The following is a 14,561-nucleotide window of genomic DNA, read 5'->3' as shown; positions in this document are numbered from 1 at the left end:
TAAACACAATTAATAAAAATTTTAAATATTATCAATATTCAAACATCATTAATATTCAACTAAATATTTCCCTTCAAAAAAAAAAAAAAAAGAGAATAGGATGACGTAAAATGCCATAAAGGAACTTCTGCGCAGTGACTTAATTGAATAGTTTTGAATCGGTTATTTTATATGAACCATCTGAACGAAGTGATTCACTAAAACGCTATTTGAAACATGTAGCATTTTGTCAATTTGCATCACTATTTTTTGGAAAAAGTAGTTAATTACTAGAAAAACGACACTTTAGTTAGTAGCGTCGCAAATTTAAAAGATCACAATTTGGTCAATATAGCCTTCCTATATTTTCAGTGTTTTAAGAACTTCTGCGCAGGAACTCAAACGAAACGTTGAATCGTTGGTTTATTGGTTATTTTACATGAACCGTCTGAATGAACACTATATAAAACATGTAGCATTTGGTCACTTTACATCGCTATTTGTTGGAAAAAGAAGTTCGTTACTAGAAAAACGACACTTTAGTTAGTAACGTTTCTATAATTTAAAAGTTACACAATTTGGTCAATACATAATAAAGATGTTGAACAAACAAAGAACAATAAACGCAATTAATAAAACTAGAAAACATCATCTTTATTCAAACATCATTCAATATTTCACTTAAAAAAGAAGAAGACGTAAAATGCCGTACAACTTCTGCGCAAGGACTCAAACTAATTGTTGAATCGTTGTTTTGAATCGGTTATTTTACATGAACCGTCCAAATGAAGTGATTCACAAAATGAATCGGACATCCCAACACTATTTACAACATGTAGCATTTTGTCACTTTGCATCGCTATTTGTTACAAAAAGTAGTTCATTACTAGACAAACTACACTTTAGTTAGTAGCATCGCAAATGTAAAAGTAACACAATTTGGTCAATAGAGTGTTGGGCATCACCTGGATTGAATGTTAAAAACTGATAACAAACCGTCAGATGATATCATCAATATTGTACAATCAGAGCATTAAATGTGAACGGATAGTAAATAGCCTATGCTTTATTAGTAGTTCAACTAATAAAACTAGAAAACACACTTTATATAACTGAGCTGAAAACAGGCTACTAATAAATAACAGTATTTAATTACATTTTTCACTGCAAAAATGGAAGACGTAAAACGCACGTAGAACACTAAACACAATTAATAAAACTAGAACGTTCTTTTACATGAACCATCCAAACGAAATGATTCACAGAAATGAATCGGACTTCTCTATATAAAACCAAGGGCGTAGCCAGGAAATAATTTTTGACTGGGCCTCAATAGCCGCGTTTCCATTGTCGGGCCAAATGAAGGCGTGCTAGCGCGTGCCAAGGCCAGTTGCATCCCCACTGTTACTACCGGGGCTTCATCGTGCCTCCTCGGGCTTATTCGGGGCCAATGGCCACCAATTACCCTTGGGTCAACTGGGGATAGAGGCGCGGTCAATGTCAAAGGCGGAGTTTAGCGAGACACTCGTACTGCGTTTCATTCAAGTCGGATGTGGGATATTCCTACTTGAATTCACCGAACTCCGACCATAAAAGAATTCCATTGCCAGATGCTTGGAAAATGACGTTTAAACAACCAAAACTGCAACACTCCCATTAGCATAACAGGGGTTTGACTGTTTCCGAGCATTTGTGCTATAGGTGTGCGATCATCAAAAGAGAGTTTAATTTACCATGCTTTGTACACCAGTCTCTGCAAATGTTTGTTAAACAAGCTTTAATATCTTGTAATGTAGGAACTTTGACTCATTGATTGATATCATTTAATAAACATGAATGTTGGAGGCCTGGGTAGCTCAGCGAGTAAAGACAGTGACTATCATACCTGGAGTCGTGAGTTCGAATCCAGGTCATGCTGAGAAACTCCAGCCAGGCTTCCTAAGCAACCAATTGGCCTGGTTACTAGGGAGGGTAGAGTCACATGGGGTAACCTTCCTAGTGGTCTCTATAATGTGGTTCTTGCTCTTGGTGGGGTGTGTGGTGAGTTGTGCGTGGATGCCGCGGAGAATAGCGTGAAGCCTCCACATACGGTAACATGCTCAACAAGCCATGTGATAAGATGAGTGGATTGACGGTCTCAGATGTGGAGGCAACTGAGATTCATCCTCTGCCACCCAGATTGAGGCGAGTCACTACGCCACCACAAGGTGCGTTACTGTGGAGACACAGTGTGTGTGGAGGCTTCACGCTATTCTCAGCAGCATCCAAGGACAACTCACCACGCGCCCCACCGAGAGCGAGAACCACATTATAGCAACCACGAGGAGGTTACCCCATGTGACTCTACCCTCCCTAGCAACCGGGCCAATTTGGTTGCTTAGGAGACCTGGCTGGAGTCATTCAGCACGCCTTGGATTCGAACTCGCGACTCCAGGTGTGGCAGTCAGCGTCGTTACTTGCTGAGCTACCCAGGTCCTACAATTTATGTATATGTTTATTTTTTGGGGGGGAGGATTTTTCCGCTTTTTCTCACAATTTGGAATGCCCAATGTGCTTTTTTTTAAGTCCTCGTGGTCGCGTAGTGATTCGCCTCAGTCCGGGTGGCGGAGGACGAATCCCAGTTACCTCCGCGTCTGAGACCGTCAACCTGGGCATCTTATCACGTGGCTTGTTGAGCACGTTGCCACTGAGATAGTGCGTGTGGAGGCTTCACGCCATCCACTGCGGCAACCACGCTAAACTCACCACGCGCCCCACCGAGAACGAACCACATTATAGCGACCACGAGGAGGTTACCCCATATGACTCTACCCTCCCTAGCAACCGGGCCAATTTGGTTGCTTAGGAGACCTGGCTGGAGTCACTCAGCACGCCCTGGGATTCGAACTAGCGACTCCAGGTGTGGTAGCCCAATTTATGTATTTTTAAAACTATTTTATAAATATATATTTAAAGTCAAAGAATAATTGAAAATATTCTGGGTGGGCCTGGGTCTAATTTGGGTAGACCCAGGCCCACCACTGGCTATGCCACTGTATAAAACAATGTAGTCACTCTACATCGCGATTTGTTGATAAAAAATAAAATAAAAAAAGTAATTCATTACTAAAACTACACTTAAGTTAGTAGCGTCACTAATTTCGCCGGCCCACCGGGAAACCTCCCGGTTCTCCCTATGGCCAGTTCGCCCCTGCACTTGGATTGAACATTTAAAACTGATGATAAACCAGATTATGTCAAAACCACGTTTTGTCAGTACTGTACATATTTTCAGTGTCTTGCGAGTATTTGGATTGATACTGAACAACATTTGGGTATTTGGACACATCAGTTAGGGCATATTCCTTTTCCCTGTGCAGCATAATTTGGACTGAACAATAAAAGCTGCGCAACACATGATTACATGATTCCGTTTGCAAAAGGGAGAAATAATACTCATGCCAGGGGCAGTCTGAGCTCCTGTTGATTGGTTAGAGAGGAGAAACTCCTCACCGGTGGGGTGAGCGGATTCACGGTATAAATTAAGCACACATTCGGTGAGGTGCAATGCTGGTGACGGCACCGCTGAAGTTTGGTTGTTCACGGATGATGCTGGCATGAACTGAATACAGAGAACAAGAACATCAGACGAACATCAGCCAATCAGATCCTTCGTGTTAGGTGGCATCAAACTCCCTGTCCAATCGCAGAGCAGAATCGCTGCAATTCGGAGAGACGAGGGTGAAGCGTATCACCATCACCAGCGGCTGTTTGCGCACAGTTACGCGCGTCTGAGTGGCTACGCATTTGGATAACGCTGCTCCAAAACTGCGTTGTTTTATTTCGTTTGCACACCTGCACTGAATTTAAACCCATCCACAGCAGCGGTTTGTAATCGCCCGGTGAGTATTCCGTTTCTTCTAAAATCAAAACGCGTTTATTCACGCGCAAAGATGTTTGCTGCGTAGTTGAATGTGTGACACAGTTAACTCGCGTGCGCTCCTACATGGGCGTGAATTCAAGCAATACTTGTGTGTGTGTGTTTGTGTTTGACAGTGATCATCATGCCTGATTCGGATGTTAAAGCTCCATTACTGAACTCGGATCCAGAGACAGTGGAGGACGTGTTTGATAACACATATAAAGAGAAAGAAGGCCCTAAACCACCCGTCGTCATAGTGTGGAGAAATGTCATTCTCATGAGTTTATTGCATATCGGAGCTTTGTATGGACTCTCCCTCATACCAGTTGCATGCACACTCACACTGATGTGGTGTAAGTATCAAACATTGCACAAAAACTCAGAAATTGTTCTGACAGTAATAGTCCACCCAAAAAAAAAAAAAAAAAAAAAAAAAATAGAAAAGAAAAGGCATTTACTCATCCTCTTGTTGTTCAAATCCTACAACTTACTTTCTTTCACCAAAGGAGATATTTTTCAGAATGTCAGAGCTGCTCTATTCCACTCATTGATAGTGAATGGGGACTAGGGCTGTCAAGTTCTAAAAATGCACAATAAAATGAACGTCTTCTGAAGCCATATAATAACTTTGTGTGGGGAACAGACTAAAATATAAGTAGTTCGTGAATCTTATTCGCAATTGCGATCAATTTAAAACATTCCCCTCAAATCATGTGGCTTGTTGGGAAGATGTGCATTATTACTTTTTTAAGCGATCAGACTTATGATTTTTACCTGGTGGATGATAAAACGGATGAAAAAGTCCCATAGACCCATAGTTTTGCATGGGCAAATTCCAGTCACATTTTCTTCAGAAACTGTACAAATCTAATTTAATATACTGAACAAAATGCACAAAGACATGGTCCTAACTCATTGTCCTGATGTTTGATTTTGTTGATAGTGAAGCATCTGCATTAAAATTGTAAGTCGTTTTGTTTTGCATCTGTGTATAATAATATATGTCTTTTTTACTAGCGGTCTTTTGCTCCGTGTTCAGTGCTTTGGGCATCACCGCGGGTGCTCACAGGTTGTGGAGTCACAGATCATACAAAGCGTCTTTACCTCTGCGGATCTTTCTCGCTATCGGCAACACTATGGCCTTCCAGGTAACGCGTAATAAAGACATGAAGAATCTCTTTACCAGTCAAATGTTTGGATGCATATGCTGATGCTTTTTTTGTTATTTTTTTATTTTATCCCCTTTTCTCTCAATTTGGAGTGCCCAATTCCCACTACTTAGTAGGTCCTCATGTTGGTGCGGTTACTCACCTCAATCCGGGTGGTGGAGGACAAGTCTCAGTTGCCTCCGCTTCTGAGACCGTCAATCCGTGCATTTTATCACGTGACTCGTTGTGCATGACACTGTGGAGACTCACAGCATGTGGAGGCTCATGCTACTCTCCACGATCCACACACAACTTACCACACGCCCCATTGAGAGCGAGAACCACTAACCACGACCACGAGGAGGTTACCCCATGTGACTCTACCCTCCCTAGCAACCGGGCCAATTTGGTTGCTTAGGAGACCTAGCTGGAGTCAGACTATTTCCACATTTTATAACAATAGTAATCAAAATCAGAACACAGTTTATACTTGCCTGCACTGAAATGTGAACAACGCAATCAAGTCGCTCTCCCTGCACGGTCAAACTATTGATATATTTGTATATATCTGAATATTCTGCAATTAACTGAAAATATATTGTTTCCATACTAGACTAGTTTTCTATTTTTCCATTGTTTTTTAATTCGATTACATCATTAGCAATGCTTTATGGGATTGTAGTTCATTCCCTAATGAAAGACATTAAAGTGACAGTTCACCGAAAATTCTCTCATCATTTACTCACCCTCATGTCATCCCAGATGTGTTTGACTTTCTTTCTTCTGCAGAACACAAATGAAGATTTTTAGAAGAATATTTCATCTCTGTAGGTCCATACAATGCAAGTGAATGGTGACCAGAACTTTGAATTTCCAAAAAGTACATAAAGGCAGCATAAAAGTAATCCATAAGACTCCAGTGGTTTAATCCATGTTTTCAGAAGTGATATGACAGGTGTGGGTGAGAAACAAATTAATATTTGAGTCCTTTCTTACTATAAATCTCCACTTTCACTTTCACATCAACACCAACTGGGCAGGGAGGAGAATTTAGAGTAAAAAGGACTTAAATATTGATCTGTTTCTCACCCACACCTGTCATATCACTTCTGAAAACATGGATTAAACCACTGGAGTCGTATGGATTACTTTTATGCTGCCTTTATGCACTTTTTGGAAATTCAAAGGTCTGGTCACCATTCACTTGCATTGTATGGACCTACAGAGCTGAAATGTTCTCCTAAAAATCTTCATTTGTGTTCAGCACAAGAAAGAAAGTCAAACACATCTGGGATGGCATGAGGGTGAGTAAATGATGAGAGAATTTTCATTTATGGGTGAACTATTCCTGTAAGTACTTTGTCTGATTTTCAAATACTTTTGAGCTTAAAATCAAAGTTAGTGATATTGTGATTCACCTCAGAGCTGTTTGGTTTGGTTCATGGCGCACAAACACTTATGAAGGATTTTATGAAAAAACTATGGAAAAAAATAAATACTTCTAGAGCCAAGATGACTGAAAAAGTGGGCGGGACCATCTGTTTTTTGTTCAGTTGGAGCAGTGGAAGGGTGGTAGAAATGTTGAGAAAACTGTTTGGGGAAAAAAAATCACTACTTTATTATCATTATGTTCTGTCTGGTGCAGAATGACATCTACGAATGGACACGTGATCATCGCGTTCACCACAAATACTCGGAGACGGACGCTGACCCTCACAACGCCGTGCGAGGCTTTTTCTTCGCTCACATTGGCTGGCTGCTGGTTCGCAAACATCCTGACGTCATCGAGAAGGGACGCAAGCTGGAGCTCAGTGACCTGAGGGCTGATAAAGTCGTCATGTTTCAGAGGAGGCAAGTATGACTATGGATTGGTTGTGACAGGTCTATGTCAGACTAAAACATGTATTAACGCTCTCTTCTCTCTCAGGTACTACAAGCTGTTGGTGCCGTTGATGTGTTTCTTCATCCCGATGTTTGTGCCGTGGTATATGTGGGGAGAGTCGCTGTGGGTGGCATATTTCATACCTGCCGTTCTCAGGTACACGATGGTGCTAAACGCCACCTGGCTGGTGAACAGTGCTGCACACATGTGGGGCAACCGACCGTACGACAGCAACATAAACCCCAGGGAGAACAAATTCGTCACCTTCAGTGCAATAGGTACGTCCAATAGTGTTTGTGGGAGATGTATTTGTTTATAGAATACTAGAGATGTTATGGAATGCCAAATGTGATTAAAATGAACAGGAAATGGTTATTTTGACTAAACATTATTTTAATTTGTTACTCAAAAAAGCATCTTGCTGTCTTAAAAGCATTTGCATTAGTTGACAAATTTTGCCGCCCCGGTTGGTGGTCACTATAACCCCCTTGCCACCTTTTTAAAAGTTTTTATTTTTTAATCAAAACAACCTTCTGTTATCATTTATTTTTAAACAAATTATGTTGCTCTGTCTTGATACACTTTGTGACCTGAAAATGCACATTTTCCTTAAGGTGTGCCTTTAGACTTGTTGTACCCTATATATTATATGCATAATAATTCGGAGAATTAAAATGCATTACATAATTGTGACCGACAAGTAAAGCATCGATAATACAAAACAAAAAGTGGCTTTAGAAGGCAATATATCGTTAATGTTGAACATAAGCCTATCATTGGCCTACAGTCCACCGCAATCCATTTTGCAGTTGAATTTGTCAATCTGTCCGAGATTTATTTAATGTAAGGGCTTTTTTAAGGATGCATGAATCAGACGGAGCGTCTCACTTTGGTTGCATCGATCGCGTCATAAACATGTTTTTAGGTTGCTGCGTGAAGTTAAAGCTAAACCGAATGCAATTGCAAAAATAAACAGTTTTTAAAACAGCTTTCTGAAAGGCCGCTTGTCTGTAGTTGTTCAGAGAGTCCCGCCTCCAACTCACGCCATTGGTTGAGAAACATTGTTGGGGCGGGTCCTTTAAAACAAACCGGGTGGGGTGGAGGGACCTGGGTATCTCAGCGAGTATTGACGCCGACTACCACACCTGGAGTCGCGAGTTTGAATCCAGGGCGTGCTGAGTGACTCCAGCCAGGTCTCCTAAGCAACCAAATTGGCCCGGTTGCTAGGGAGGGTAGAGTCACACAGGGGTTGTGATTAGTGGTTCTCGCTCTCAATGGGGCGTGTGGTAAGTTGTGCGTGGATCGTGGAGAGTAGCATGAGCCTCCACATGCTGTGAGTCTCTGCGGTGTCGTGCGCAAAGAGTCGCGTGATAAGATGCACGGATTGACGGTCTCAGAAGTGGAGGCAACTGAGACTTGTCCTCCACCACCCGGATTGAGGCGAGTAACCGTGCCACCACGAGGACCTACTAAGTAGTGGGAATTGGGCATTTGAAACTAAAAAAAACACGTCTCATTTACAATTGCGCTCCATCCAACCGTGTTTAATCACAAGAACGTGTTCTCATCTTGTGCTGTCGCTGGTGACAAGGAGTTTCGCTTACTGCCCCCTGCTGAAAACAGGTGGTACTTTAAACTTGAATTGCTCTGACGGTAGGAATATTCCTTATTACGGTCTGGGGACATGATTACCGGTAATTGCGTTCGTTTATGTAACTTAATCGCACTTAATTAACAGGTTAAATCGTAAATCCTAATTGTAAAATATATTGAATTTTGAAGCCCCCGTAATAGTTCGTACTTAAATGTTTTGCACGCCCAGCTTTGTCATCACGTAATTTGTTGGATTGTAGAAAGAGAACACCGAATGTGTCCTCGCGCTAAAAAAGATGCAGCGCTACGAAAAGGGACGTTCTGAAAAACATAGAAAAAACGGGGTGCGACAGTCCAAGATGTCTTTCTAGAGCATGTTCACATAGAAAAACAGCACGGACAGATGCAAAAACGTGTTCGTGTGAATGGCCCCAGATGGGACAGATCGTTTATAAATCAAATGACTTTGCACTGTATGTTTGTTTTTGCATGCAGTCAGTAAGGAAAACACAATAGAAAGTTGTAATCTCATTTTGCGGCACCCAGTCTTTTCAGTCTTCAGCATCGGTAAAGATTTCACTGTTTAGGCTTCTCAGAATCAGTCTGTAGATTATGGATTGACGATTCATTTAGTTCAAATGTTGATGAATCATCTCATGCTTTCGTTTCTCAGGTGAAGGCTATCATAATTACCACCACACGTTTCCATACGACTACGCCTCCAGTGAGTTCGGCTGGAGACTCAACCTGACCACCTGCTTCATCGACTTCATGTGTTTTCTGGGTCTGGCCAGTGACCGCAAGCGTGTGTCCAAAGAGATGGTGCTCGCTCGCGCTCAGCGCACCGGAGACGGCAGTCACAGAAGTGGCTAAGTGCTCGCTTCACGTCCCGAAAAACTGCCGACAAGAAAACCGGAGGACGATCAGCCCTTCCTTAGACGGGAGTTTCAACAGTGTTGAAGCTTCTGCTCTACATTCATCCTCTGATGTCAGACGACGACAAACTTTTTTTTTTCTTTCCCCAGTCTAGCCTGTGAAGCTTTCATACAGGCGTTCGACCTGTTTGTGTAGCACTAATTCTTATTTGTTTTCAGCTTCTTCTCTACTTTAATTCTAGATAGATTTGACGCCCGCGTCTTGAGCTCTTGCAGCTGATGTGCCTCAATGCAGCAGCTAAACACGGCTCCCAGAAACAGGCCAACGACCCGGTGACCCTTTTTGTGTGCGACATCTTGCCAGATCTAGCTGTGCAATTTGGGAGAAATTAAATAGATTTACTATTTAACTGCTGCAGCACCATATTGTAGTTGTACTAAGCTAAAGTAAGCCAGATGCCTCATATTATTGTCATGCATCCTGGGTGGCATCTTACCAGATCTAGCTGTGCAATTGGGAGGAAATTAAACCAAAACACCAATTTATTCAATACGTAACAACTGCATCTTACTGTATCTGTACCAAGTTGAATTGTAAGACCAGATACGGTCTGTCTTACTTTTAACTTTTTTTTTTTTTGTTAACATACTTGCACAATTTGCTCATTCTGTAGAGCTTTGGAGAAATAATTGAGTAGAAGAAATAAATCAATTATTATGTTCTTGAGCAGCACATCATTTTTTGTGTTTTTGATTGCTGCAGGTGCTCAAACAGACAAAAGACAGGTGTGAAAACGCTCTGAAAATTTCTGTTACTGGCGTAGGATGGGATTAATTTATTGACGAACTTATTGACACAAATTTACAGAGAGAAATGTTAAGCACGATTCATTTGTTAACCATAATTACATTTTCTGATAACACTGAAGACTAGGGAGAATTCTGAAAGGTATGTCTCATACTTTGTCGTTGTTTGGGAGAAGTTGAAAGGAATTGAGCGTGATGATTCTTGAAATTTCAGTACTATAAAATTAACTGGTTGCTTTTTTTATTGTAATGAATTGTGCAACAATTGTTGAGTTTTTGAGTCTAGATTTGTACTTTTCATCTAATTAAAATGTCTGGACTTCAACGTTGTTGTAAGCATGCTCTATTAATAAAAAAAACTCTCTTTTCTGATGCCAATAATAAAGACGAACTGACGGGCAGTAATGATAATAATATCAGCTCTGCTGGTGTTATTGTCATGGTGAAGTGTGTTATTATGATGCCAAAAACGATTGTTTTGCATGCAAGCCAAATGGTGTGAACTCTGACCTTTTTGCTCTGGTTCACCTGTGTTTATTCAAACAATGTATTTTCAGAGACATTGATATTTTGCCAATTTACTTGACAAGTCATTTGGTAGTTAAAAATGATTTGGATTGTAATTCCTTAAAACAGGAAATTTTATATTGAGCGTTTGAGTCCAGACACCAACACTTGTATTCGCCTTGTTTTCACTCTGACACTATGATTCGGAGGCGCCAGGAAGTGGCTGTGAGATTTTTCATGCTGTAGGAGGCCGTTTAATGAATCGGAGCCTTCAGTTAGTAAAACTAATGTGATGTTAATGTCTGTGATAACAGCCTGTCATAGTGAATAAACTCTTGCTTCATATTCGATAACTCGAAATAAAGTCTTAAGCAAAGAGCTTTTAAAATTTGATGCTTGTCTGTCTGTACTTTCATCTAGATTTTTCTGTTTAATTGGATTGAGTCATGTTTTGTGCTTCCATTATGAGATTTTTCTACACACTGTTTTAGTTGAAACTGATGTCATTTCTGTAACACTAGTGCCACCGAATAGAACTGCAAAAATAAGCCTTGTTTTTAAACGGCTTTCGGAATACGCACCCCACCTGCCGTTTTAAGTAGAGATAGCTCCGCCCCCAACTCATGCCATTGGCTGAGTAGTGTTGGTGGGCGGGTTCTAAACGGGTCACTCAAAACAAACAGGAATTTTTGTTGCACCACAGAGATACAGTGCTTACCGTTTTCAAGAAAAATCAACCTGTGAATGGCTTGCTTCTAGTTGTATGCATATTAAGCTGCGATAGGAGAAAGTAATTTAACACTGAAAAAGTTGCACACTTTATATGAATTAATAAAAAATACAAATCTACATTAACAGGGAATATACGGCTAAATACGGTTGACACTCATGAAAATAGCTCTTTAATGAGCATAAAACACAGCACCTCTGCGATAGCAGTTTATAAAAAAGTAGGGATGGTTCCGATAATGACATTTTTAAACTGGTCGGGTATTGGACCGATGAGCCCAATCCAAATCCGGTACTGTGTGTTATTCATGTTCGTTACTGTCAAGCTCCAAAAATGACATAAAAGAACCATTAAAACACAATTAAAGCAGTTCATATAACTTGTGCATTTTATTCAAAGCCACTTGAAGACGTGCGATAGCTCTGTGAATCACAAAAGGCTGTGTTTAATAAGTTAATATATAATATGCGCAGCGCCAGTGCATTAGTGAATGCTGACAACTATCCCTAACCCATCTGAACACTGCTCGGGAACAACATCTCAGATGTAGATGCTCAATAGTTCGGTACACTTATAATATGCATTTAGAACGGCACCGGAGGAGCATTTTACCAGAATCTGAATAAGAAGCGAATTAAACTACTGTGAACAAGCCTACAAACAGACACATACAGGACTTCCTGAAGAGTTCAGAATGTCAAAATAAAAGCCCGAGGGTTTTAAAGTTAAAGGTGGATGATTGAGATGTATTACTGTTGTATTTAAAATGTCAAAAGTCAATAATAACAGTAATAATAATTTATTATTATTATTATTATTATTTGTTTACAAAGTATAACAATATTTATGTTGAATGGGTTCCAAAAATAACTGTGAAAGTGAGCTGATCTTACAACTAAATTGAACAAAAAAGAGATCAGTATCCTTTAAAAAAAAATTGCAGATTAAAAACTGCAAAAATAAATAAAATATATACTGAGATTTCTGATATCGGAATCAGATCGGATGAGAAAAAGTGGTATCGGTGCATCCCTAAAAGCGCCAAACGATAAGATGGTTGCTAGTATTTCTTTGTTCAAAAACAACTTAAAATAAAACTGAAAATAAGGTGGCCACTATCTGAAATATTTGGTGAAATAAGTGAATAGCGTCTGCGCTACGGGGCCTCATAGCTAAAATGTTATATTTGAGCAAACTATTATTTGTCTGCCATGTTTTTTTTTCCTGCTCAATACCCAGGATGTGCAACTCCAAAATGAAATAAATCTGTAGCACTGTTGTTTTTCTATTGGAATTCCTGCTGTTAAATAACTGCACATTACAGTACATTTCCACAGGTTATAATTATCATTGAACTGCATGTCTGAGCTCGTCTGCAGAGATCCAGTGCCGGTGACATGAACTGCTGAATGTTAACTGGCACGTTCTCTTAGTGTCAGAGGCCTGTGAACTGCCATCTGTGTCACTATCAGATTCACACTATTATATACAGACTGCTGCATCAGCACAGATTTACCACACTCACTGACTACAGTAAAAGTGAAGAGATTTTATTTATTTTTTTATTATTATTTTTTACAAAGGCTGATATTTCAATGAATAAATGTTCTTAAATAAATAAATAAATATATATATATATATATATATATATATATATTTTTTTTTTTTTTTTTTTGTGCAACTGTGCAATTAATTACATTTGGATAAGTAGATAAAAAATTGAAGCTATAACTAAAATGGCAAAAAGGCAACAGTGATGTAAAACTACGTTAAGAATTTCATCTGACCTTGTGTCAATGCAATGATTTAAATACACATAAACACACCGATGTCACTCCCGGTCAGTCCACTGAAACGTCACAACGGCGGAAGGTTACAAAAGTGCACAATCTCCCGGGAATTTCAACATCTGATCAGTGTGGGCCAATCAGCAGCGCCGTTGCATGACTCCGGTGGACCAATCAGCGTGCGGCTCTCACATGTACAGTTGAAACTCGTGTCTGCGGGTCATGAACACTCATCATGCGGTTTCACACCAGCACACAGGCAGAACTGTGGAGTACTGAATAATTCACTTACATCAGTATTATGGGGAATTTGTACTTTACTCAAGTGATGTTCAAATAGAATGTTTGTTCTCTTCCTCATTTGAACCTTTAGTACATATTTCACATTTCATCTTGACTGTAACCTTTCCACTTATAATACATAAATCAAAACAAAGAAATAAATTGACCATCTGACTCTCCTCAATGTACAGGAATAAAATAGGCAATGAAATGAATTCATATAATGCTTATTAACTTTTACTCAAGGAGCCTGGTTTCAGCAGGCCACGTCCTTTTAACGGAGCAAAATGCTGAAAGTGCAACAACTTAAAGTATCTTTAATTTACACCTCTGCACAAATGAATTATTATTATTAGGGAAACCTACTAGAGCACTTTCAACAAGACAAACAATTAAAATAAAATAATTGGGATTCCAGGTGCATCACAGGTTGGGAAACAAGGAGTGCAAGAGTTTCACATCTTTTTTTAATAAGCTCCAGTTAAATCAAGAGAATTATTCATAAAGGTGGATGAATGGAAAAGCTCCTTTCTTGCCCGCTAGAGGAGAAAGAAAAAGTGTTTCTCATTACTGTACAACAGTAAACAAATCATCCTCTCCAGACACAATATGTTTGAATTATTAAAATCAGCATAAATTAATCACTACAAAATCTATGTATAAATGATGTACACAACTATATAATTACTATTGCTATTATTGCATTAAAGTAGAATTTGTGAGGAAAATCAATCATGAAAATAATTTCAAAAACTTCTAATGGTTAAAAAAATGCTTCTTTTATACACAAGACTCTCTCTCTCTCTCTCTCTCTCTCTCTCTCTCACACACACACTCTCATACACAGACTCTCTCTCTCTCACACACACACTCTCATACACAGACTCTCTCACACACACACTCTCATACACAGACTCTCTCTCTCTCTCACACACTCTCACATACAGACTCTCTCTCACACACACTCACTCTCATACACAGACTCTCTCTCTCTCTCACACACACACACTCTCATACACAGACTCTCTCTCTCTCTCTCACACACACACACTCTCATACACAGACTCTCT

At 39.8% G+C, this 14,561-nt stretch overlaps 1 protein-coding gene across 1 annotated transcript; it reads left to right on the top strand.

Moving 5' to 3' along the window:
- Positions 1-3,519: 3,519 nt before the first annotated feature.
- LOC127426674 (acyl-CoA desaturase-like) lies at positions 3,520-11,083 on the top strand. Its single transcript, XM_051673631.1, has 6 exons — positions 3,520-3,860; positions 4,015-4,233; positions 4,898-5,028; positions 6,674-6,879; positions 6,956-7,188; positions 9,177-11,083. The coding sequence occupies exons 2-6, from the start codon at positions 4,023-4,025 to the stop codon at positions 9,374-9,376; spliced, it is 981 nt and encodes a 326-aa protein (XP_051529591.1). The 5' UTR covers positions 3,520-3,860; positions 4,015-4,022; the 3' UTR covers positions 9,377-11,083.
- Positions 11,084-14,561: the final 3,478 nt, after the last annotated feature.

This window comes from Myxocyprinus asiaticus, chromosome 36, assembly GCF_019703515.2.
Source record: "Myxocyprinus asiaticus isolate MX2 ecotype Aquarium Trade chromosome 36, UBuf_Myxa_2, whole genome shotgun sequence".
In the NCBI taxonomy this organism is placed as follows: domain Eukaryota; kingdom Metazoa; phylum Chordata; class Actinopteri; order Cypriniformes; family Catostomidae; genus Myxocyprinus; species Myxocyprinus asiaticus.
Note: the sequence above shows the minus strand (reverse complement) of the source record. Positions and strands in the feature narration are given on the sequence as shown.

Excerpts from the sequence above, each read along its gene's own strand:
- LOC127426674 (XM_051673631.1), top strand. The coding sequence starts at position 4,023 with ATGCCTGATTCGGATGTTAAAGCTCCATTACTGAACTCGGATCCAGAG. Across the intron at positions 5,029-6,673 it reads GCAACACTATGGCCTTCCAG|AATGACATCTACGAATGGAC; the intron begins GTAACGCGTAAT and ends TGTCTGGTGCAG. Across the intron at positions 7,189-9,176 it reads CGTCACCTTCAGTGCAATAG|GTGAAGGCTATCATAATTAC; the intron begins GTACGTCCAATA and ends TTCGTTTCTCAG.